A 25144-nucleotide genomic window follows, 5' to 3' on the forward strand; every position below is an offset into this window, starting at 1 on the left:
TATTTATACAAAGTCATCTTATTGCTCCCACAAACTGGGTCCTCATTTTACCTACCTTAGAAAGGATGGAAGGCTGAGTCAACCTTGAGCCTGGTGAGATTTGAACTTACAGTAATTGCAGACAGCTGGTGTTAATCACAATGCTTTTAGTCTGCTGAGCCACCAGGCCCACACATAAAGAAGGACAGGTTATCAAAGCCTGTCCTTCTTTATGTGTGTTGCAAATGATACATCAATAAAAGGATGATCACACAGCCACAACCACTCAACGGATTTTTTTTGTCTTCCCTTTACCCACCTCATTAAACCCCTTAGAGGCAGTCACAAGAAAACTTCACCAGAAGCATCCTAGCTAGCATCCTTTGTAGATATCCTTTATTCTTCAGGTATTACCAAAGAATGTGGAGACCTAATATTGTTCTATACCAGGGATGTGCAACCCTGAGAACTTTAAGACCCATGGGCTTCAACTCTGAGAAATTCTGAGAGTTGAAGTCCACGGGTTTTAAAGTTGCCAAGGTTGGACATCGTTGTTCTATAGCAAAATAATATTTCCAGATTGACAACATATTTCACTTTCTGCAAGCTTGATGCTTAAGTATTTATTCACAAGTAACTTCTCTATTACTTTGTGTTCTGATTGGCTTCAAATGTACAAAGATATTGAAGAAGTTAGGAAACGAAGAGCAATAATCTACCCCTCCTCACCCCAGGTGTCCAATGCTGTATTAATTGTATGAAGCAAGAAGAGATAAATTGAACTTATAATGGGATGTCCCTCCAGCACTAAATATGTTCCAACCAGTATTTTCTTACTTACAGTTTAGGTTTAGCCAGGAGAGGTGGTGGCTCTTTGGAGGGTGAAGAGGGCTCCTGAAGCTTAAAAGCCTGTCCATTGATTTTATTTGGAAAACTGTTTGGTCTGGCTTGATTTTTAAGTCCGCTTCCATCTTCTGATGATGTTTCACTTCCCTTCTCATCTTCAGGGAGTTTAAAGTGCACACGAAGGCCAATTTTGGAACTTGACCGGGGCTCATTGTGATTTACCAGAACACTTTCCAATTTAGGTTTTGGAGGGTTATCCACCAATGAAAGTGAAGGGGTAGACGCTGAAGGCTGGTGTTCAGAAGCCACTAAATTGAGAGAACTTATGGTATGAAGAGCAGCATTACTTGTCTGGTCCACAGGCCCTACAACAGAAGCATTGCTTATTTATTTATCAAAATTGTATGCTGCCCATCTTGCCAAAGGCGATTCTAGGCAGCTTACAGACATTGAATAACATGCAGTATAGAACATTAAAACAATAAATAAATATCTTAAATGAAAAAAATTCAATTAAGATAAAACTAAGCAGGTGTCAGCAATTCAAGCAGCATTTACTCTAGTGCTGACATAAGAAGGAGAAGCGGAGGCATCTGGAAAAGGACGTTTGACTTTTCACCTACTTATTTTCCCTGGAGATAATATCCCCTACGAGATGGGATGGGAGGGGGGAAATTCCTTTGAGCTGGAGTAGATTAGGGGTAGAATGACTTGGAAGATGGCCAATGAATGCAGGGGAGTGGGGAACGGAAAGGGAGGGTTTTGGGTCTGGAAGTCAGTGTTGGCTTCAATGGAGTCGGGTGTAGAAATGTCGTGCTTAATAAATAGGAGTTTTTCTTCAAAGACTTTGTTTGAAATGCAATTTATTTGAGACGACCTTGAAACTTGACAGCAGGTTGGAGAAGGAAGGAGCAAAGTGCACACACGGAGGAGGTGGGGTGTTATCTACTCCATTAGCCACTTCCAACATGCCACATCCCCATTAGGGACCCAGGTTAGTTGGCAGTCACGTCTTCAAGGCCTTTTGATCCATGCTAGGAAAGGCTCTTCTGGACTTCCCCAGCCAAAATTCCTTGGCTGAAAGGGTCTGCAAGCATGCCCCTTCTGCCAGCACAGGTGGGGCAGTCTAATTCCATTGGGGTGAGCCGGTTTCTCAGATAGCCTGGACCTATGTCCTGAAGGGCTTTAAAGGTGATAGCCAACACTTTGAATTGGACTCAGAAGCAGATTGGCAGCCGGTGCAGTTTGCAGAACAGCATGTAACATGGGGGCCCCAAGAATTGCCTGATTATGCCTAGATTATCATGCTTAAATATATCAATAGCAATAGAAGAAAATAAATATTGTTGGGTGATAGAAATGTACATTTTGGGCACAGATTAGGAATATTGAATTGATCCAAGGGAATCCACAGAGGAGAAAAAAAGTCAAGATGACATCTGTGATGGCGTGACTGAAGTCCCATTTTTTTTTTAACATGTGTTGTTGCCCCTAGATCAATATAGAGGAAACCTGTATTGATCTTGTCAATTTTTATTTGGCCGTTTTATAGGTGTTGGTTCTCACCTTTAAAGCGCTCCATGGCATAGGGCTGGGATACCTGCGAGACCGCCTGCTCTACCGACTACCTCCCACCGGCCAAGTACGCTCACACAGAGAGGGTCTCCTCAGGGTGCCGTCGGCCAAGCAATGTCGGCTGGCGGCCCCCAGCGGGAGAGCCTTCTCTGTGGGGGCACCCAATCTGTGGAATGAGCTACCTCCTGGAATATGACTGATCCCGGACCTCCACGCTTTCCGAAAGGCCCTGAAGACTTACTTATTCCAGCAAGCTGGCCTAGCTTAAAATGGTTTTAATGGGGGTTTTTAAACTTTCGATTTTATTAATTCTGGGTTTTAAATTGGGAACTTTTCGATTTTGCAGATCTGGGATTTAAAATTGGAAATGCCGATGATTTAATTTATTTTTAGTGTGTTTTAAGTTTGGATGTTCACCACCCTGAGTCCCCTAGGGGAGAAGGGCGGTATACAAGTTGAAATAAATAAATAAATAAATAAATAAATAAATAAATAAATAAATAAATAAATAAATAAATATTTTTTTAAAAAATTATCCTTATATCATGCATACCCATTGATTGATTGCAACTTTTCCTAAATTTAAAGCATTTGTATGCAATTTTCTAAAAGTTTTTTTCCTAAAAGTAACTATGGTTTATTTGCATTTTCCACGCACATTTTTTTTCCCTTTCCAAATGGCTCTTTCACAAATACATGATTTCTTCTGCAATTTTTTAATTGGAGAAAACCTCTAATTGCTGCTGATGGAGAGACTGTTTTGACAGATTGTGGTTGGGGAGCATTTTTCCCCTCCACTTGTTTTTTTTCTCTCCAGTGCCATCTGTGACCCAAATATATAAATTAGATCAGAAGATGGATACAAATTGAATAATCAGTGAGAACTGAAATACTCTGACTCCTTAGAAAGTGGCATCGTTGTTGGAAACAATAGACGGAGAGCATCTATAGTTAGTTAATCTCTCTGTAGCTCTCTCTGTAATCCTGTTGACACTATCTGGGAAAAAGAGTGAAACATAAATCAAAGTGGTTTATCCTAATTGACAGAAAAATAGGTGCATCCTTATTCTCTCTCCAAAAGACAAAAAAGACAAAGGAACTCCATGGAAATATGGATAATGACAAATGTTTTAATCAATTGGTTTAGTGTTGACCTATTTTCTTTTGTTTCGTACTGCTGTTTCGTACGGCTGCAATTTCTTCCCTATTTGCACAAACCTCTTTCTGCAAAACAGTTTCCACAGTTCTGGAAAGGTTTACTGAAATCTGAGTTATGATCACCCTTTTCTGAAACGGGAAGGCAGACAGTGAGAGAGGCCTGTTTCTATATCCCAGAATGTCAGGGATGATTTGACATTGGCAACACATACTAATGACTTAATAATTTGATTCACACTAAGTCACAGGATGGTATGTTTGGTGTTGATTTGGTTGATTTTAGTTCCAGACTTTTTGGTTTATTTTAAAAAATGGTTTGGTAGTTTAGCACAGCATGTAAACATGATTTAATAAACAATGACTTAGTGTGAAGGGAGAACTCAAGAGTCAGTTTGTAGTCTTTATTTTTAGACAGAGTCTAAATTGTAAATTTCACCTGGCCTAAAATCTGAACTTTCACTGAAACAAATATTCTTGTCTGTCTGTTTCCTTTATTTTAGCCTACTGCAATCAATTAACTCTTGTTGGAATATAATTGGTAATTTGTAATAAAAGTTCCACTAAATAACTTCTAATCAGAATGAATCAAAATGACAAAAATAAATAATCAGAAAGTCATATATGGTTGACTAAAGTTCTTTTGAAATCTAAAACTTCCTCCCTCCTTCCCTTCCTTTAAACTACATTTAAAATGATAAAAAATATAATAAAACAATGAAACAAAGATGTTAAATATTTATTTATATTTCAGAAGCTGCCCAAATCAGCGGTGATCCTGGCTACTGCACAAATTTAAAAAGAAACCCATAATACGTTTTAAAAATCATAACAGGGGGAACAGACATATATACCATAAACTAACCCAAAATAGCTGAGCCTAGGATTTAATTTAATTTAATTTAATTTAATTTAATTTAATTTAATTTAATATTTAAATTTATATACCGCCCTTCTCCCGAAGGACTCAGGGCGGTGAACAGCCAGAAGTAAAAAACATTGAATACAAAATATAAAAACAATTTAAAAATGAATTAAACAATTTGGCCCGACAGTTAAAATCCCCCATTAAAAATCCAAATTAAAATACACAATTGGAGAGATTAGGCCAGTCTGACTTGATGAAATAAAAAGGTTTTGAGGGCCCGACGGAAAGTATGTAAGTCTGGAATCGTCTGTATCTCTGGGGGGAGCTTGTTCCAGAGGGCAGGTTCTCCCACAGAGAAAGCTCTCCCCCTGGGGGCCGCCAATCGGCATTGTTTGGCCGACGGCACCTGGAGGAACCCCTCTCTGTGGGAGCGTACTGGCCAGTGGGAGGCTCTTGGTGGCAGAAGGCGGTCCCGTAAATATCCCGGCCCTAAGCCATGGAGCATTCTAAAGGTGGTCATCAACACCTTGAATCGCACCCGGAGGACCACCGAGAGCCAGTGCAGCTCACGCAGGAGAGGTGTTACATAGGAGCGCCATGACACTCTTATGCATCCCATAAGGATGAGATGCATCTCAACTCAGGATCTGATGGAAAAGCCAGCTGTTCAAGGCCTGTTTAAAGGGTATTGGGGATGGTTGAACATCTGTGGGGATGTTGTTCCAGGGGCCAGATGATATGAGAAAGAAAACCTGCCCATGTTGTTGTTCCTGGGCCCATCAGATAGCATTGCTGAAGAGATGGGTCCTTAAATGACCCCGGGATGTCAGGATGTGTGAAAACAAAGAAAGGTTGTCTCTCGGGTAACTAGGATCTGTGCCATAATAGACTAAGGCTGCTTTTAAAACCATTAAAATAAAATAATGCAACAATAAAAAAACCATAATAAAACTGAATGTCTCTCTGATTAAGTTGCTTAAATTAAAGCCTTACCTTTAACAATTAGATGAGCTGAGCTGGAGACGGTCCCATATTTATTGCTCGCCGTGCATGTAAAACTTCCCGAATCTTCTGAAAAGACTTCAGCGATGACCAAAGTGCAGATCTCCTCTGGAAACCATGGTAAGAAAGTTAGCGCTTTTCATAAAGTATGAAATGACCATATCATAGCATGATCTCATCAAAACATTGCATGATTCTCTAAAATGCATAGAACCCAAAACTGGTAACATTATTTAACAACTGAGACAAAAAGATGCAGTTTAGTGCTGGATTAGAAATCAGAAACTCTGAATTCAAGTCCTGTTTTAGGCATGAAATCAGCTGGATGACTTTAGGACAGTCACTCCTGCTCAGTGCAACTCATTTGTGATTATACAGAAAACAGACAGGAGATTTCTATCTTTCACTGGGTTACAGTTTTGAAAAAGATTGACAGACTGGCAGAATAGCCAATTTTTTTCCCTTGAATAACTTCTCTAACTGATTTGAAGATAAACTAGGATTTGAAGTTAAAACAACATACGGGATTAAAGACCTGCACAACAAATCTCGCCTCTTTCTTAGTATGATACTATGAAAGCTATCGGCTCTGAGGAGCACGTACCTAGGTTTTTTATTTATTTAGTATATAGCATCTGCAGATGACATATAGATGTCATGCAATCACTGATATACAAATATGTTTAAATAAAGCAATATCTGGGTGACTCTTAAGTATGAACAAAGGTTAAGGATTTTCCTTGTTATCATCAAGCAGTGACCACAAGTAGAAATATTTAAAATTATTGTATGAGTTATTTCCCCAAGTGATTATGATTCTGGATATCACCATATCAACAGGGGATATTCTTCACTATCAACTTTTCTCCAGTTCATAGAGAAGCTGTGAGAAACAAAGTAAAAAAAAAAAAAAAATTCTCCTACCTATGTTCTTCTCCTGTTTATTGGGAGATATTGGCTCCAAACTGAATGTAATTTAGTTGCTAGAATTTTTGTAACCCTATCCCTTTGGTAGATTTGACTAACTTGGTGAGAATTTTGTAGAGAAAAGAACCGCTCTAAGTTTTACACAGTTGCCAAAGAGGATGACCACTACATTGTGTCTCACTAAATAGGGGCACTCATGGGGTGAGGCCAAACAATTCAGATGGTGGCCCTGATGATGACGCACATAAAAACGGGAGGAGTTTTAATTGGACCATTGTGGCCATCATCTGGACTTTTTTGACCATATAGCAGTGATGGCTAACCTTTTTGCCATCGCGTGCCAAAAGCGGGGGAGCACGGGGGGGGTCACACGCATGCGTGCCCATACCCATAACTCAATGCCCCCCCACATCCCACCCACGCTCCCCCTGCTTTTGGCACACAACGGCAAAATGGTTGCTGGTGGGCCCGGTAGGCCCGTTTTTTTGCCCTTCCCAGGCTCCAGAGGCTTTCTTGGAGCCTGGAGAGGGTGAAAACTGCTGCCCCACCACCACCCTGTGGCCCTCCGGAGGCTGGAAATGGCCCGTTTCCCGACTTCCAGTAAGCCCAGAAGGCCCGTTTTTCACCCTCCCCAGGCTCCAGAGGCTTTCTTGGAGCCTGGAGAGGGTGAAAACGGCCTCCCCCACCCCTCCCAAGGCCCTCTGGAAGCCGGAAACAGCCCATTTCCTGACTTCCGGTGGGCCCAGAAGGCCAAAAATCAGCTGGCTGGCACGCGCACGCACGCTGGAGTTGAGTTAGGGCAACGCTTGTGTGGCCACAGATATGGCTCCGCATGCCACCTATGGCACCCGCGCCATAGGTTCGCCGTCACGGCCCTATAGACTCCACCACCACCACTAAGGGTTTTGAGTTCCACAAGAACCAAATCTGCTCAACTGCTCAGAGAAAGGGCAACCCATGCACTTTAGAAGGAAAGGGAAATTGTAACCCTAAGGATGAGTCCCCTCAACGTTCTGGCAAGTGGGCAGACCACCAGCTTGTGAGGAACTGGCTGTTCATGCCAGGCCACAAAAAGCTCTCTCATGAAAGGTACAGACAAATATGCTTTTGTTCCTCCAAAGCCATTTATAGGACACACTTAGTGTGCCTTAATCACAGTGTCGCTACTCCACAGTCCCTGGATGAGGTTCTTGTGCCCTTTCATCCATCACTGACTCAGATCCACTGTTTTGGTCCTGAAGTCACTGAAAAAAATAGTCGCAGTCAGGGTTCCCCTTTGGAGGGAGAATGCCTGACGTGGCCTTCTCCAATTTCGGAGCTGGGATGCCTGAAGCGATTCTCTCATATTTCACGAGTGAGAGCAATGTGGAGCACTGAGGGTTAAGAGAAAAAAAAATTGGCACAGGTTGAGGTGTGACAATACACTTCCACTGGCAAGTTGGATAAATATAGTACAATCCAACATCATCTGGTGTACATTTGACTTCCAAGAAAGTAAGGGACATGATAAGGTCTGTTTCATTCACATCAAGGCTGGAAAAGAGCAGAAGTCCCAGTTTTGAAATAAGGACCATCTAGTAAAGATGGAGAATGGAAGCATAATTCCATCCCTTGAATATCTTCAGGGTCAGTGTTAGTCATCTTTCCAAGCTTTCAGTGCTAATGATATTCCGACCTAACAGAGAATAGGCTCCTTTTAATTAAGTGGGCCTCATTAGCAAATGAAAGCATAATGCTATATTCTTGACTTAGAATTTTATTTAGAGTGACCTGGAAATAAGTCCTATTAAAATCAGTGGGACTTTTTCAGAGTAGGTATGTAGATGATTCTGTTGTTATTTGTGGCACTTCTTGCTTTTTTCACAGTGTGTACATGTGTGTGTATGTGTGTGTGTGTGTGAACATATTCTCCAAACCAGGACCAGAACAAATGAATGGAAACTTATCAAAAGGAGATCTAACCTAGAATTAAGGAGACGTTTTCTGACAGTGAGAACAATTAACCAGTGGAATGACTTGCATCCTGAAGTTGCGAGTGTCAACTTGCAAAGCTTTCAAGTTGCCATGAGCAGGAGGGAGGGAGAACTGAAGTGAATTCTTTCTGACTGCAATCAGAAGGAGGGTGTTAGGTTTCACAGCCAGCCAAAGTGGTTAATTGGAGAATGTGATTTATGACATGGCCAGAGAGGAGGGGAGAGACAGGGTCATAGGGGAACGTAAATCTACGCAGGATCAGTCCTGACTGCATCCCAGTATTACTGGAATGGTGCTCCTAATAAATGACTATATTTCTTTTGAAGTTTGGATCGTGGCTCATGAATTAATTAGGGCATCTTTCGGAAACTTGACAGACAGTCAGGACTGATCCTACGTAGATTTACGTTCCCCTATGACCGTCTCTCCCCTCCTCTCTGGCTATGTCATAAATCACATTCTCCAATTAACCACTCTGGCTGGCTGTGAAACCTAACACCCTCCTTATGATTGTGGTCAGAAAGAATGTATGGAATTCACTTCAGTTCTCCCTCCCTCCTGCTCATGAAAACTTGAAAGCTTTGCAAGTTGACAGCGAGTGCTTCATCACTGGAGGTTTTTAAGAAGTGATTGGATAACCATTTTTCTGGAATGATATAGGGCCGTGATGGCGAACCTATGGCATGCAGGCCACAGGTAGCACACAGAGCCATCTCTGCAGGCACGCGAGCCGATGTCCAGGTTAGCTCTACCGCGCATGCCCATGCGCCTCCCGCTGGCCAGCTGATTTTCAGGTCTCTGCCGAGAGACGTGCATGCATGCATGAGGGGTGCAGGGGTCATGCACACATGCACAGGGTGTGTGTGCAGCGCCACACTGTGCCCCATTTTTGGTTCCAGGTGGCTTCAGGGAGGCATGCTAGCACAAAAACGGGGGTCACACATGCATGCATGAGGGGGCAGGGCCTGGAGGGGGCATTGCATTATGGGTGTTGGCACGCCTTCGCACACACAGGCTTTTGGTACCTGAGGAAAAAAAGGTCATATAGGATCTCCTGCTTGGGCAGGAGCCTTATTTATTTATCACCCATCTTAACCCATTTATTGGCCACCCATCTTACCACAGGGTAACTCTGGGCAGAATAGACTCAGGGTAACTGTGGATTGGACTAGAAGACCTCCAAGTTCCCTTCCAACCTTGTTATTCTGTATTTTGTATTCAGATGAAGTTGAATGGAATATTTCACAATTCATAACACTTACTTGTTGTAGTCAAGAATTTTAAGTCAGAGAAAAGAGCAGTGGCCTTGTCTCCTATATCTAATGGCAAACTTAAGAAGCAGACTTCTTCCAGATTTCAATATACTTATAAATAATTTAGTCTCATGTTATGGAAGATGCTCATGTCCATGGATATCTGCAGGTATCATCAAAGCAATCAAGGTGACCACTGCAACTGTGTGGCTGAAGTCCTGTCCCTTTTTATATGTTTGGAACAGAATCACACAACTTTTCTAATATATCCTCCTTGAACAATATAATCTCTTTGCTTTATGTGTATGGGACATATTGACTAGGATAGCTCAGTGTGTGTGAAGCAGGAACTACAATAATACATTTTTTAAAAAAAAACATTGCTTGCTTATTTTTAATCACAGCAACATTTCTGTAAGAGTGAAGTAATTTAGTAAGCAGGTGCACTGGGATAAATATACTTACCTGGCTCAGCCATGGAGCGAGGTTCTAATAAAAAAGAAATACAACATTACTTAATTCTGTATTTATTTTAACACACATCGTGTTCTTTCAAAGTTTTTCACGAAAAACTATATTTTTTGGGAGTAATTTGTATCGCTGAAGCTTCTTTAAATCCAGATAGATGGATAGAATAGAACCAGGGCCGGATTTAGATGAAAAGATGCCCTAGGCTATTCCACTTATGAGGCCCTTTCACCTATAGTGAAAGTGTAATTTTAATTTTGCTAACAATTTGAATGTAGGCCCCTCTTGATCTTGAGGCCCTAGGCTAAAGCCTAGTTAGCCTATAGGAAAATCCGGCCCTGAATAGAACAGAACAGAACAGAACAGAACAGAACAGAACAGAACAGAATAGAACAGAATAAACAGAATTCTTTATTGGCCAAGTGTGACCAAGGAATTTGTTTTCTGTTCTGTTCTGTTCTGTTCTGTTCTGTTCTGTTCTGTTCTGTTCTGTTCTATTCTATTCTATTCTATTCTATTCTATTCTATTCTATTCTATTCTATTCTATTCTATTCTATTCTATTCCTCCTCACTCTGTCCAAAGACCTCGCTCACAAGTCACAACCTAGATTCCAAGCCATCCACCCCATAAGAATGCTTTGGTCTTTGAAGAAGTTGGTTATTACTAATAACATTGGCTTGTATGAATTTGTAGTGGTTTAGGATTATGCCTTGTTGTATACTGTAGTGTGGTATTCTCCACAACAAGGCACTATATTCTACAATACACTGCTGTTAATTGCTGATCGTTAATTATGAGCTCCTATTTCACTATCTTTACTATGATATGCCAGAATATACATACGTTAGTTATAGCCACAATATTTTAATTTCATTTTTTTTCTCTATTGGTGAAACCCAAACCTGAACTTGCTTCAAGATTTAGGGGCAGAGTTTAAATGTTTTATCCTAGGTGGGCAAAAGGGTAACAATCCAGAAAATTACCATTTCACCAAAAAGTTATTTGCTCCTTCTGTACAGAATATTGTCCATGAAAGTCTATGCTGGACTGGGTATAGCTTTGGAAAAGTGAACTAAGTTTCAAAAACTAAATTCTCTCAGTTGTATCAGTTTCTGTATACAATCCAAGCAATTGTATTGTTCATATGGTACAATCAGATATGAAGGTTTGAGGCTTCTTCAAATCATTTTTCTCCCTGCTTTATCACTTTGATCTGTAACATGGAGTCAGTATTAACATGAGTGTGTCTGATGTGCTTTGAGAACAATAGCAGTCCCAATTATTACAACTATTTCTATAGTGCACGAGTTAATGGTACTTTAAAAATGCTGTTTTCACAGAATTTATTTACAAATATTTGCTTGTCAGTCACATGCAGGAGAAAAAACCTCTTTAATGCTACAGTACAGGTAGTCCTTGACTTACAACTGTTCATTTAGCAACTGTTCAAAGTTACAGCAGCACTGAAAAAAGTGACATGACCATTTTTCACAGTTACGACCTTTCCAGCATCCCCATGATCATGTGATTAAAATTCAGATGCTTGGCAACTGGTTCATATTTATGACCGTTGCTGTGTCCTGAGGTCATGCGATCAACTTTTGTGACCTTCTGACGAGCAAAGTCAATGGGGAAGCCAGATTCACTTAATGACCATGTTACTAGTTTAACAACTGAAATGATTCACTTAACAACTGAGGCCAGAAAGGTTGTAAAATGGGGCAAGATTTACTTAACAAATGTCTCACTTAACAACAGAAATTTTGGGCTCAATTGTGAGGACTTGAGGACTACCTGTAGTCCATAAAAACTAAAAAGCGTACTTTTCTGTAATATTCTAAAGTCTGGAGAATCTTCTATCAATGTGCCTTCTCTGTACCACTCCACTTTTGGAGAAGGAGCTCCTTTTACCCGACATTCAAACACGACCAGCTGACCCTCAGAGGCGGATATATTTTGTAGCATCTAAAACAAAAACAGACATTATGGTATTTTAAGATTTTTAAGATTATTACACAGGTGTGAATAAAGGGAAGTCAGCTTTGGGTGAACTTGGTTCTGGTCACTGAATGGATACATCTATGCAATTTTCTTGTCATGATTTGCCATTGGTTTTGGCAGGAATAGGGACCCATTGCTCACTTTCCTACTTTAATTTACAGCCCAAGATTTCAAACATAGTCCCACCCAAGTACTGACCAGAGGAATCCCTGCCTATCTTTCTATAGTAACCCAGATTGGCAGTGTGTTACTTACCTGTTAAAGCTGTCAATGGAAAGTAGCAGGACAGAAGTTTTAAACTACAATATATGCTACAACATCTTTTCCTAATCTGGTGCTTTCTAAATGAATTGGAATCTACTATCAATTTTATCTTCATTAATGTTGCTATTAAAAGATTGGAGATTGTCATCTGGAGAACTTCCTTAATTTGTACAGCAAAAGTATCTAATATTTTCAGATAGGTGTGCTTAAAATGTACTGATGTAAAAGAAGCAATTTTAGGACACTCATGCTGATGTTGTAATCGCTGAACTTTGAAAGGTATTTTAGGTTTGGATAATGATTGCCTGAGGATTGGATTCATCACATCTACAGTACTTGTTTCCCATTATGAGAAGAGCTCATTCAAGCAAATCACCTTGGTGAACACAGGAGCTGCTATTAGGGGTCTTCCGTCCAGTCCTTGTAAATAATTAGTAGGGCTCTGATTCTAGTAGTGAAACAAAGAAACAAATGTTAAGGCATATAATATAGGTGTAGCATTTTTGCTTCTTGAAAAGCTGGTGAATGGAGAGAACTATAGGAAAAAAATATTTTCAAAACTGTGTAGACCAGTGATGGCTAACCTTTTTCCTGTCGCGTGCCAAAATTGTGGGGAGCATGGGGGGGGTCACACGTGCATGTGCCCACACCCATAATTCAATGCCTCCGTGCCCCGCCCCCCCACTCCCCCCGCTTTTGGCATGCGGCGGCAAAAAGGTTACTGGTGGGCCTGGTAGGCCTGTTTTTCACCCTCCCCAGGCTCTGGAGGCTTTCTTGGAGCCTGGGGAGGGTGAAAACAGCCTTCCACACACCGCTCTAGAGGCCCCTCCGCTGGGCTCGGAAGGCCCGAAAATCAGCTGGCCGGTGTGCACATGCGCACTGCAGCTGAGCTAGGGCAATACTCGCGTGCCCACAGATATGGCTCCGCGTGCCACCTGTGGCACCCGTGCCATAGGTTCGCCATCACGGGTGATAACTTTGAAAGAGAACATCTGTAAGCATGAGATTAAAGTCTAGCAGATATGGACCCTAACCCATTATAATGTGCAAACATGTTAGAAGGAAACATGTATTTGTTTGTTCATTTGTTTGTTTGCTGCTTTTATTATTTTTACAAATAACTCAAGGCAATGAACAGATCCAACACACATTCCTCTTCCTATTTTCCCCACAACAACCTCATGAGGTAGGTTGGGCTAAGAGAGAGTGATTAGCCAAAGTCACCCAGCTGGCTTTCATGGCTAAGGAGGGACTTGAACTCATAGCCTCCTGTTTCTATTCTGGTGCCTTAACCAAACTGGCTCTCCTTAGATAAATATTGACAACATCTGGCTCAAACCCTTGGCCACACATTGCCCCACAATTTAACATGGAACCTTTAAAAAAGCTGAAGTGTGAACCATTTATTATTCACAAAAATATTTGTTTTATATTGTTATTTCCATCCCATTCTTTCATTATTAAAACAATCCCAATCTGGAACACTGTTCCCTAAAATAGTTTTAAAATACTGTTACTGCTATTATTATTTTTTTAAATAAGTTTTCAAATGTAAACCATTTCAAGAATTCTAAAATATGGGCAGTGAAGAGAGAGAACTAAATTGTCAAAGCAGCACCAATACATGAAAAGACTCCTTATCATCCTTGCATGGTGCTCAATGTCCATGACTCAGGTTATTTACAATATACTAAAATAAGTGAGGACATTCACAGAATAAAGAAACATTAAAACCCAAAGCAATAACAGAACTCATAGCAGCTTTTAATTAAAAAAAACATGTTCATTCTCCAAAGATCCTTTAGAACAGGAGTGTCAAACTCGATTTCATTGAGGGATGCATTAGGGTTGTGTTTGACCTCGGGGGGGGGAGGCAGGGTCGGTGGGTGGGTGTGGCCAGGGCGGGCATGGCCAGCTTGACGTCATTTGTGTTGGGGGCATCTGTGGTGGCCTGGGCAGGGCTCGGGTGATCCATTGTCTCCAGAGGAAGAATTTCTCAATGCTTCTTTGCCTTGTGATCAAATGCCACTTTTGCTAGTAGTTTGTTTTGCTAGCCCTCTGCCAGCAAAACGGAGCTCAGGAGGAGAATGCATGCCCCCACCGGGCTCCATTTTTGGCCATGATGGCCTCCTGCAGTCTTCTGCCAATGAAAACAGAGCACATGCCCCCCCGAGCTCCATTTTCTCTGGCAGAGGCACTGTGGGCCAGTCCTTTGCTGTTTCCAGGGTGGCCCCTCAGGCCAGATCTAAGCATCCTGCGGGCCAGATCCAGCCCTAGGACCTAGAGTTTGACACCCCTGGTTTAGACAATCTTGGTCATTAAAAGCTCCCAGAAGGATGTCAGTGAAATATACTGGACCATTTAGCAAAGACTCAATTGGAGAAGAGATAGAATGCTACTTCGTAACTGGAACAGTTAAGGGCGACATAAAGCTGCATCAGCTGTGAGTTCGTAGTTTTTTAGTAAGATAAAAATGCAAAGGGTCTAGAATTGCTTCTCTAACCCTTCTGAATAAAGTAGAATTGTATTTGTAATAACCAGCTTTCTTTTCATAATAAATTATATTCTTATTCCCCCAAATAATTTATTTTGGTCTGGTTACTTTATTTTGATTTACATTCTCCCATTTTTCATACCAGGATGAAAATAAAATTGCGTTACTGCTTCAACTGAAAACCAAAGGTTAAGGATAAAATGCAAATTAATCCCAGTCTATAGAACAGCTGCTTCTGTAACATGGTGTCTTTTATGTATGTTAACCTACAATTGGTTTCCTCCATGGGATACTCCCCAAGTACCAGTGACTGCCCATCCCAGAATTCTTGGTCAAAACCATCAATGGAATGTGCTGGTTTGGAATTCTGAATCTTGCAATCCATTCTCAAATTATTATTATTTATTATTTTTATTATTTATTAGATTTTTATACCGCCCCCTCTCCCGAAGGACTCGGGGCGGTGCACAGCCAAAGTTAAAAACATACAATATAAACAATTAAAATACGTTTAAAACAGAATTAAATCTAAAATGGCTCCCCAATTTAAAATGCCTTACCCATACCCCTATAAAAAGACGAATTTAAAATTTAAAAATTTAAAATTTCCACATTTAAAATGACTGAATGTCATTCAGAAAATAGCACCTTGGAGCAGACTGGATGACAGCACCACAGCTATACAAAGCTAGCAGCAATTTGTCCCCTTGGAGGAAGCATCATATTAATTTTTTTTTTTACCTGATACACAGGAACTGAGACAGGATGTTTCATCAAAGGTGGTGGTTGAATGGCTTCTTGATGGGTTGCAGAAGAATTAGCAAGAAGAGGTGCGGGAGGAAGGGGAGCAGGAGGAGGTGCAGCGGGTGAGGTCTTAGTCTGGTTTTGGTACCTGGGAAAAATTTTAAAAAGGCTAATTGACAAAAAAAGAAAACAACAATGAGTTTGCGAAGGCCGAAACTACCTTTATCCATTGATTTTGAGTGATTTAAAAAAACTACCTTGATTGATTGGGAAGTTCTGTCATACAAACTTTAAAGCTTCTCAAAGCATCCTTGTCCCAAAGTGTGTCTCCTCCCTTTTGTCTTTACTAAATATTCTAAGGATGTTCTGTGGTTTAATTCCTTGCTCTGTGTGGGAAACAGGAATGGTGAACAATTTTTTCCTCTAGTTGAGAGGTAAAAAATGGGATATTCCATCTGCTCCTGAGGGAGTTAAATGTAAAGATGCCCTTGAACTGGATTCAGCTCCAGTCATGACATTCAGGTCTCCTCAGAAGCATTATGGCAATGGTTTGCTGTTGCTTTTTCCTGGGATTTTTTCCTCAACTTCCCAGTCGGGCCCAGGGATTTTAAGGAACTCCCCTCAATGTACTAATCTAAACACTAGAACGTCAATAATTTTAGAAAGACCAAATATTTTGAGTGTTGCTTCAAATGCTCAGAAATTACTAGCAGGTGCTAGTGCTAGGCCTCCTAGTGGTCCACAAACTAATAAAAGTCCTCCATATTTTCCATTATTGTTAATCTGCATGAGTGGTTCTTTGCAATGATCAGAATATATGTGAATATAGAGATGGCTAAAGGGACGTGGTGGCTCAGTGGTTAAGACACTGAGCTTGTCGATCGAAAGGTCAGGAGTTCAGTGGTTCGAATCTCTAGTGCCGCTTAACGGGGTGAGCTCCCGTGACTTGTCCCAGCTTCTGCCAACCTAGGAGTTTGAAAGTACGTAAAAAATGCAAGTAGAAAAATAGGGACCACCTTTGGTGGGAAGATATCAGCGTTCCATGCGCCTTTGGTGTTTAGTAATTCTGGCCACATGACCATGGAGGCATCTTCAGACAGCGCTGGCTGTTTGGCTTTGAAACGGAGATGAGCACCGCCCCTTAGAGTTGGGAACGATTAGCACATATGTGCGAGGGGAACCTTTACCTTTAGAGATGGCTATGTTCAGGCATTGAGAATTAAAAAGGAGACCCATTAAAAGAGGGAGCTCAAGAGATGAGAATGGACCTTCGCTGGCTAAGTCATTCTTACAGTCTGGAAATAGGAATGGGGAAATACCACATAGCAGTGACTGAACAGACAGCTGCAGAGATCAGATTTTCTCATTGGCAAAACTTGTCACATTTTTGGCAAACATAATACTTGTTTTCGTTATATGAAGAATATTGAAGTTTATCTAGTGACAGGTGGATCTTTAGCAGCAAGAAAGGGAAACTCTAGTTAATTGAGACCTAATCCTTTCTAATCCTATCCTTTTGAGAACAAAAGTTTGAGAACAAAAGTTCTCAAAAGTAGTCTATTAACATTCCCTTTAGTGGAAAGCAAGAGACCTCAGTTTCTTCTTGTGACTTCAGTGAAGTTTGAGAAAGACACATTTCTACTTGGCCAGCCTTTTGAAGGCTTGTATCTTATGAATTTGCTGGAATGGAAAAAAAAAACTGTTTCAAATGTTGGACAGAAGGGCCAGGAAAACCTTGTCTCCATAAACCTGAAAATAATAATGTAATGATTGCTTATATTTTCAAGTTACCGCAATTGGAGAAGTCATAATTAGAGTCTATACAAGACAAATATCAATTACATACCAATCTGAACTGAATTTCCTGTGAAATTATAGTTTGCAGTTTGTATAAATAACACAATAACAAAGTTTGAAGGGTCCTTGGAAGTCTTCTAGTCCAACCCCCTGCTCAGACAGGAAACCCTATACCACTTCAGACAAATGGTTGTCTAATCTCTTCTTAAAAACCTCCAATACACCTGCAAGCCATTCCACTGATTAATTGTTCTCATTGTCAGGAAATTTCTCCTTAGTTCTAGGTTGCTTCTCTCCTTGATTAGTTTCCATCCATTGCTTCTTGTCCTGCCTATAGGTGCTTTGGAGAATAGATTGACCCCCTCTTCTTTTGTGGCATCCTAAAGCATTTGTAACTTTAAATATTGGAATACTGCTGTCATATTACCCCAGTCGTTCACTTCGTTAGACTAGACTTACCCAATTCCTGCAACCATTCTTTGTATGTTTATCCTCACCTCCCTAACCATTTTTGTTGCTCTTCTCTGCACTCTTTCTAGAGTCTCTATATCGTGACAACCAAAACTGGATGCAATATTTCAAGTGTGGTCTTACCAAAGCATTATAAAATGGTATTTAACATTTCACATGATCTTGACTCTATCACTCTATTAATGCAGCCTAGGATTGCATTGGCCTTTTTGGCAGCTGCAGCACATTGCTGGCTCATATTTAAGTGGTTGTCCACTAGAACTTCAAGATTCTCTTGCAGTCACTACTGTTGAGGCAGGTACCACCTATGCTATACCTGTGCATTTGGTTTTTCTTGCCTACATGTAAAACCTTGCTTTTCTCCACATTGAATTTCATTTTGTTAGACAGGGCTCAATGTTCAAGTCTGTCAAGATCCTTCTGTACCTTGAGTATCTTCTAGAGCCATGATGGCAAACCTATGGCACGGGTGCCAGAGGTGGCACGCAGCACCCTCTCTGTGGACATACAAGCCCCCCCCCAGTTCAGCTCCATCGCGCATGCGCGCATGCCTCCCGCCAGCCAGGTGGTCTTCGGGTCTCTGCTGCGCAAGTGCAGGGGGCAGGTTGTGTGCGGGGGGTGGGTCGTGTGTGTGGGGGATGTGTACACATGGGGGCGGGGCATGTGGGGGGCCGTGTGCATACGCAGAGGGTGGGGTGTGTGCGGGTAGTGTGCACATGCATGGGGGTGGAGCGCATGCACGGTGCCACACACACATTGCATTTGGGGGGTTCGGGCACGCACACATGCATGCACTTTGGGCACTCGGTCTGGAAAAGGTTAGCCATCACTGTTCTAGAGTATTGGCTATTCCTGCCAGCTTGGTATCTTCTGCAAATCTGATGAGTTCCCCTTCTATCTCCTTGTCTAAATCATTGATAAAGATATTGAAGTGTACTGGGCCTAAGACAGAGCCTTGGGTACAGAATTTTCTGTTAATCATCATCATCAACAGCAGCAGCATCTATTAAACTTGTATACCATCTACCTCTGAACAACTCTATAGCCTTAGTTTTCCAAGTTAGTTTCAAAGGGAGGTGAGGGAGATGGGAATTGTTACTATACAGGCTTTTATTTTGTTGTTTCACTGGTGATGACATCTAGTCAACTTTTATCTATTTGGAAGCTAAGTAGTAAATTACAGGGCTTCTGATTAGGTGGGAAAGTTAAAAAGAGATCTCAGAAGAAGACAATGGCTAACCTCTTTGGTATTGTTTCCTGTACTACCTACATAAAAACATATATTAAGTCATCAGAGAGATTTCCAAAGAACCTGCTGCATCATTTTCCAAATAAAATTGATCCGCTAGTTGCTTTTTGGCTGATCAATAACACATACCGATTCATGTAACTAGCATTTTGAAACAGATGACATAGATTGGGAAAATGAGATGGGAGAGAAGTTTATTCCCACTCTTCTGATTCAATTCCCGGTCACCCCAATTCCCTGCAATTGTTTTTAATAGAAATGTAACAAGTTGGGAAATCTAATCCAAGAATAGAAGTGTCCACGAGTGTCCCAAATTCACACCATACTTACCGATCCATTTCTTCTTTGCTGTTGTCACTTTCAGATTCTGAAGACGAGGCCCCTGTGGGAAAGCAAAGATTACTTCCATGGGGCACCATATTTTTTAATTTACTTATCTGAGTGCAATGTAGACTGCCTGTTTGATGTTTGTTGTTGATATCACAATGATTTAGTGCAACAAATTTGATTTATGGGACTGGATCCTAATATCTTTGGAATCTTTCCTTAGCAATTATGTCCCTATAAGAATTGTGTCCCCTTTGGGAGACAGATTTCTTATAAGGATATACAAAGCCCTGTGATGCTGGTTTTGCTATAGTATTTTTGGATGGATGACAATTGGCACCCTTACCCTTTTCATTCCACTGAAAAATATAACTACTTTTTTCAGTCACTGCTGGGAAAATCTACCGGGAAACTGGATTAAAACTAACCATCAGTTGTAATAGAAAATTTCACTCCTCGGTGTAGTTGTTAAGTAGAAGCCACATAACATCATGTTCATCATGTTGTCATCATACAACTGCACCGATTATGTTGCAACTTGCATAAATTATATAATTTTATGAATATATCATAATGCAAAGACATCACATCTTCCCTGATATTCAGACTCCTAAGAGAAATATTTTAAAACTATTTGGGAACAGATTCGGATATGAAGTTTGTTGCTTAAAACAGAGCGTAAAAAAGATCAGGCAATATCCTCAAAACTGGATATTCCATGATTAATTAGGTAAATTAGGTAATAGGTATATGCTTTACAGATAAATATGTATGTTTGTGTGTGTGTATACACATACACCTATAGAATATTTATGTTTGCTTCTGGCATGAATGAAAAGCACAATTCCATAAAGAGATTGTTGTATCACAGAAGTAATGGCTACTAGTTTTAATTTCTTCCAAATTCCACCCAAAACACTGCAAAGAACTCTGCAAAGCTGGCTGACAGTATGTATATATACATATGCATATAGTCCCCAGATACTGAAACATGTTACCTCATCCAAATTCTGCCCATTAATAAGCCAAGACTGAATTCTGGTTCCTTTTTGTTGTTGTTGCAAAATTCATAATATTAGTCTTATTACAGTCCCTGACAGAAAGATCTTAAGGATCGAGGGACCAGTTTCAGATCTGTTGAGGTCTGTAATACCTACGTACCTTTCGCCGTGCCCTTAAGACTCTACTGTTTCAACAGGCTGGGCTGGCTTAAGAACGGATTTTAATGTGTGTTTTAGTTTTTAATATAGGGCCAAATCATTTAATCTGTTTTAAATTGTTTTTTAAATTTTATAGATATACATGTTTTAGTATGGCTGTACACCACCCTGAGTCCCTCGGGAGAAGGGCGGTATAAAAATGTAAATAATAAAAAAATAAAAATACAGTTGTTGCTTAAGAAGAAATTTTTTAAATTCTTTTAATCGGTTTGTGATTTCTTAAATTCTGGGCCAAATTTATATATATTTTTAACTGTTTTTTAATATTTGTATTCTATGTTCTTATTTTGGCTGTACACCGCCCTGAGTCCTCAGGGAGAAGGGCGGTATATAAATTGGAAATTAAATTAAATTAAATTAAATTTGTATACTGAGATATGGCCATTGGCAATTGGAGAGACAATAGGAAGACATTCTGATTTCTTCAAGAGCAGATGACAACTATCATTATCCTTTAAAATTAGCGGTTTCATGCGCATTATAAATAAGAGTAAACATTACTTTTTAAATCTTGGAAAACCTGTTTTCATATCTCAGGACTTCATTTGAATTAAGAAAGCAGCAAAAATATATATAACACAAGTTCTATACGCTGCTTTCCCTAGTTCAGTTTCAAGCTTCTACTATTACCTTCTACATAAATCTCTGCAGATGTTGAGTCTGTCCCATAGATGTTGGATGCAAAGCAGGAGTAGCGCCCAGTGTCTTCTTCAAAAGCTTCAACAATAATTAGTGAATGCAGCTCTCCAGATTGGATGATCTGAATATATGGTGAATTTTCAAGCTCTTTCCCTTCACAATACCACCTGCAAAACAAGGCAATCATTTGTCATCCCTTGACAGATGAATGGGAAGACATATGACAACAATAACAACAATTTACTAATCATCCTAAGCAGACTTTCCACTTAAATGAAACTAAAACAAAAGGGTAAATAACCGGTTGATTTAGCTGTAGTTAAAAACTGAGCTGCACTATGTTCCAAATTACAGACGTATTTGTTGAACAATGCAAGGTGGAACCAGTAGTTAGTTTGTTGGAACTAGTGATTCAAGTTTACAGATGCAAAAATGGCATGAAATTCAAGAGAATAATCATACTGTAGATCTATTACTATTTCTCAGAAACAGTTCTAGTATTAGCGGATCGAGTGGGAAACATTTATGTAGCCTTCCAAGAAAGATGGATTCAAACTTTATGCTTAAGAAGCCTTGGTGGCACAGCAGACTAAAGTGCTATTAAGTAGCACCAGCTGCCTGCAATTATTGCAAGTTCAAATCTCACCAGGCTCAAGGTTGACTCAGCCTTCCATCCTTTCGAGGTGGGTAAAATGAGGACCCGGATTGTGGGGCAATAAGGTGACTTTGTATAAAAAAGAACACCGCTTAGGGGGAGGGGGCAAAAGCCCTACTAAGCAGGTATATACAAACGTATGAAGGCTATTGCTTAACGCATTGTAAGCCACCCTGAGTCTCCGGAGAAGGGCAGCATATAAATTGAACCAATAAATAAACAAACAAACAAACATACATACATACATACATACATACATACATACATACATACATATACATTGACCATATATACCCATAGAATATGTATATATATGGTCATAGAACATACACATACACATAGCCATATTCTATGGCTGTATTTTGCACGTGTTCATTATGATTACCTACATGTAAAATATATTAGAGTAATTCAATTATATTTCACATGCTGGAATAGCATGTAACACTGAGATCTATGTAGAATATAAGTATTTCAGCATTGTCTACCGAATTTTTCTGCTTATGAAAACTATGGTCAAAATAATATAACATCTGAGATACCTTCTGCATGAAATCTGGTTGAATGATTCATCCATGCAGTTTTTAAAAATTCTACACTGAAGTTTAAAAACTGGAGGAAACATTTTTTCCAATTTGACACTGATTTTGATTCCCCTGCTGCACATCTAGATGAAACTAAATTATTAAGGTTTATTTTTAGTTTAATTGTGCATTGATCCATTAACTGTCCACTTCAAGATAAAACAACCAATAAATGCTAAAAGCAGATGATATAATGTGCAAGCATTATTTCCAGTTACCTTAAACTGAGATTTATTTGCATGTTTAGGAAGTTGAACAAATAGTGATATCCCTGTTCCATCACTGGCTCTATGGGAGTGGAAATATTTGAATCTAGTATCTATTAAATCTAAATGGTCATACATGTGTGGGTCAAGAATGGCTTTACCCTCAGGTGTGAAAACATACAAAAACATATTTGCTTTTAGATGATGGTGATCTGTGAATCTCACTTTTATGGCATGTTAACCATGGTTTTTAGCTTAATGATTTTTATGAACGACACCAAAAGGTTATGACCTAATGCAATGAATGAATTTAGGCATTTAGTATACCCTTAGGAGATTAAAAGCACTTCTAAATAAAACAAAGAAACATAAACCCCTGATTTCTGGGGAATTTACCTAAGCTTTATGAGAGGATGTGATCTTTTGATCTTAGGGGTTTTTTTTCTTTTCTTTTGCCTATGGTGCTCATGTCTTGTTGATATATTATTGTTTATTGCTCTGAATAATTTAGAAATTCCCTCCCTTCCCCCCTAAGAAGGCTCCAAACCAGAAAGTAAGCTCAGAGAAGTTAATAACTTAATATTAATATTAATATTAATAACTTAATACTTAATATTAAAGTTAATAATATCAATAACTTATTATTGAGGTTAATAATAAAAAAGAGCTTTGGTAGTACAGTGGTCTAAAGCACCCTGTTATTAAGACCAGCTGCCTGCAATTACTGCAGGTTCGAATCTCACCAGGCTCAAGGTTGACTCAGCCTTCCATCCTTTCTAAGGTAGGTAAATTGAGGACTCAGATTGTGGGGGCAATAAGCTGATTTTGTATAAATATACAAAAGGATGAAGGCTATTGCTTAGCACATTGTAAGCCGCCCTGAGTCTCCGGAGAAGGGCAGCATATAAATCAAATTAAAAAAAAAAAAACTCTTGGACCATATGCAAACATTACAATATCATCTAGATACTTTTAACTACAATTCCTATTGCTATCAGCCATTTTAGCTAATCGAGAGAAGTGCAGCCTGGAACATAAGAAAGGCTCTAAGTTCCTACTTTAAGGTTAAAGCAATGGTGGATGATTTAACAACAGTTATTCAACTTCAGTGGGACTTTTGAATTTAGAAGCAGTACTGTATGACGGAAAATACAAGTTGTTGAAAATGCAATAAAGGTACTTTTCACTCCCTGCGCTGTTTGTGGGCATATTGGAAGTATCTGGTTAATCCCTTTTGGAACCAAGATACTTTATAAGAGGAGTACTTGAACAGGTAAGACAATTTCTATATTCTTTTGTGCTTTCTGGACTGTGCAACAATTTCTATTGTAAGTGAACTGGAGAATGCTAGTAGCTCCATGTAAAATTAAGGGGAAATTCACATGGCTCCCCATTTTCAAGCTTTTATTCATGGATAATGAAACAAGGGAAAACTGTATTCACTTGGATGCACTCATGCAAGGAAATCTCAAGCATCTATTCAAGAATGCATAACATACAGCCGTTTTCAAATACATAGCTGATAAAACAAATACCCATATATTGCCTACTTTTTAAGCATTAGTTGATTTCCCTCTTTATCCCCTCTGTTCAACTTAGATATTGTCTTAAGATAATTTCAGATAAAATAAATTTAATAGAGTTAAAGACAGTAGCAATTTTACTTCCCTCTCTATAATATAGATAGATAAATGCTGTGGGAAAGCCGTATGCATATTTGAGAATAAATCCATAAACTATAGATTTTAATGAGCAAAATGGAACTTCTTTATATCAGAATAGATTTCAGTCTATAACCCTGCACAACAAAATCTATTTATCCAACTACTTAATATATTTAAAAATAAATCTTGCAGTTTGGCAGAGTAGCATAGGGTATGTTGTTAGGGTTAGGAAAGACCAGTAAAAATACTCTTTTAAGCTTTCCCATCTTCATCCATTTAGAAATGAATTGCCCTTCCTTCCTTCCTTCCTTCCTTCCTTCCTTCCTTCCTTCCTTCCCTCCCTCTCTCCCTCTGGCATACTGATCGGAGGAGATAGTTATTTGTTTAAATAAATTAATGGACATGGTCTTGTTCCCTTCCTTCTTTCTGTTCTCTCTCCCACCTCATTTCTTCTTCTGTTATTAGCTGGCAACCATGGAGCCATGCTTTGAAAAAAAACCCGCAGATTGGAAAGGTCTTCAAGGGGAGTAAAAAAATCAAGAGGGTATCCCAAATCCACTGGAAATGGGTAGCTTACAAATTCAAACAAACAAAGAAAGAAAACTCCATGATCAAAGCGCGGCAACTGTAACAACACAAAAAGATGTAGAGTTTTGATCATAAAATCACAGCAACCATTTTGGTGTGTATCTCTCTACTGTAGCATGAAGCTGTTGTTTTACCCTTAACCTTCTTTTCAACGGACTTCTTTGGGATCTCCACCTGTAACATTTCTGTAAA

At 39.7% G+C, this 25144-nt stretch overlaps 1 protein-coding gene across 3 annotated transcripts in view; it reads right to left on the reverse strand.

The window, feature by feature from the left end:
* Positions 1 to 25144, reverse strand: part of MYPN (myopalladin) — a 101246-nt gene that overhangs the window by 37116 nt on the left and 38986 nt on the right. For all 3 annotated transcript variants that reach the window (XM_070946342.1, XM_070946343.1, XM_070946341.1), the window contains 8 exons: positions 21247 to 21422; positions 19400 to 19451; positions 15550 to 15700; positions 12691 to 12762; positions 11873 to 12014; positions 10045 to 10068; positions 5417 to 5533; positions 821 to 1190 (listed from right to left, as the gene is read on the reverse strand). In XM_070946342.1, coding sequence (XP_070802443.1) covers positions 821 to 1190; positions 5417 to 5533; positions 10045 to 10068; positions 11873 to 12014; positions 12691 to 12762; positions 15550 to 15700; positions 19400 to 19451; positions 21247 to 21422 — 1104 coding nt within the window. The remainder of the gene's footprint in view (positions 1 to 820; positions 1191 to 5416; positions 5534 to 10044; positions 10069 to 11872; positions 12015 to 12690; positions 12763 to 15549; positions 15701 to 19399; positions 19452 to 21246; positions 21423 to 25144) is intronic.

This window comes from Pituophis catenifer, unplaced genomic scaffold (assembly GCF_029215685.1).
Source record: "Pituophis catenifer annectens isolate HBS135680 unplaced genomic scaffold, rPitCat1.0.hap2 SCAF_6, whole genome shotgun sequence".
In the NCBI taxonomy this organism is placed as follows: domain Eukaryota; kingdom Metazoa; phylum Chordata; class Lepidosauria; order Squamata; family Colubridae; genus Pituophis; species Pituophis catenifer.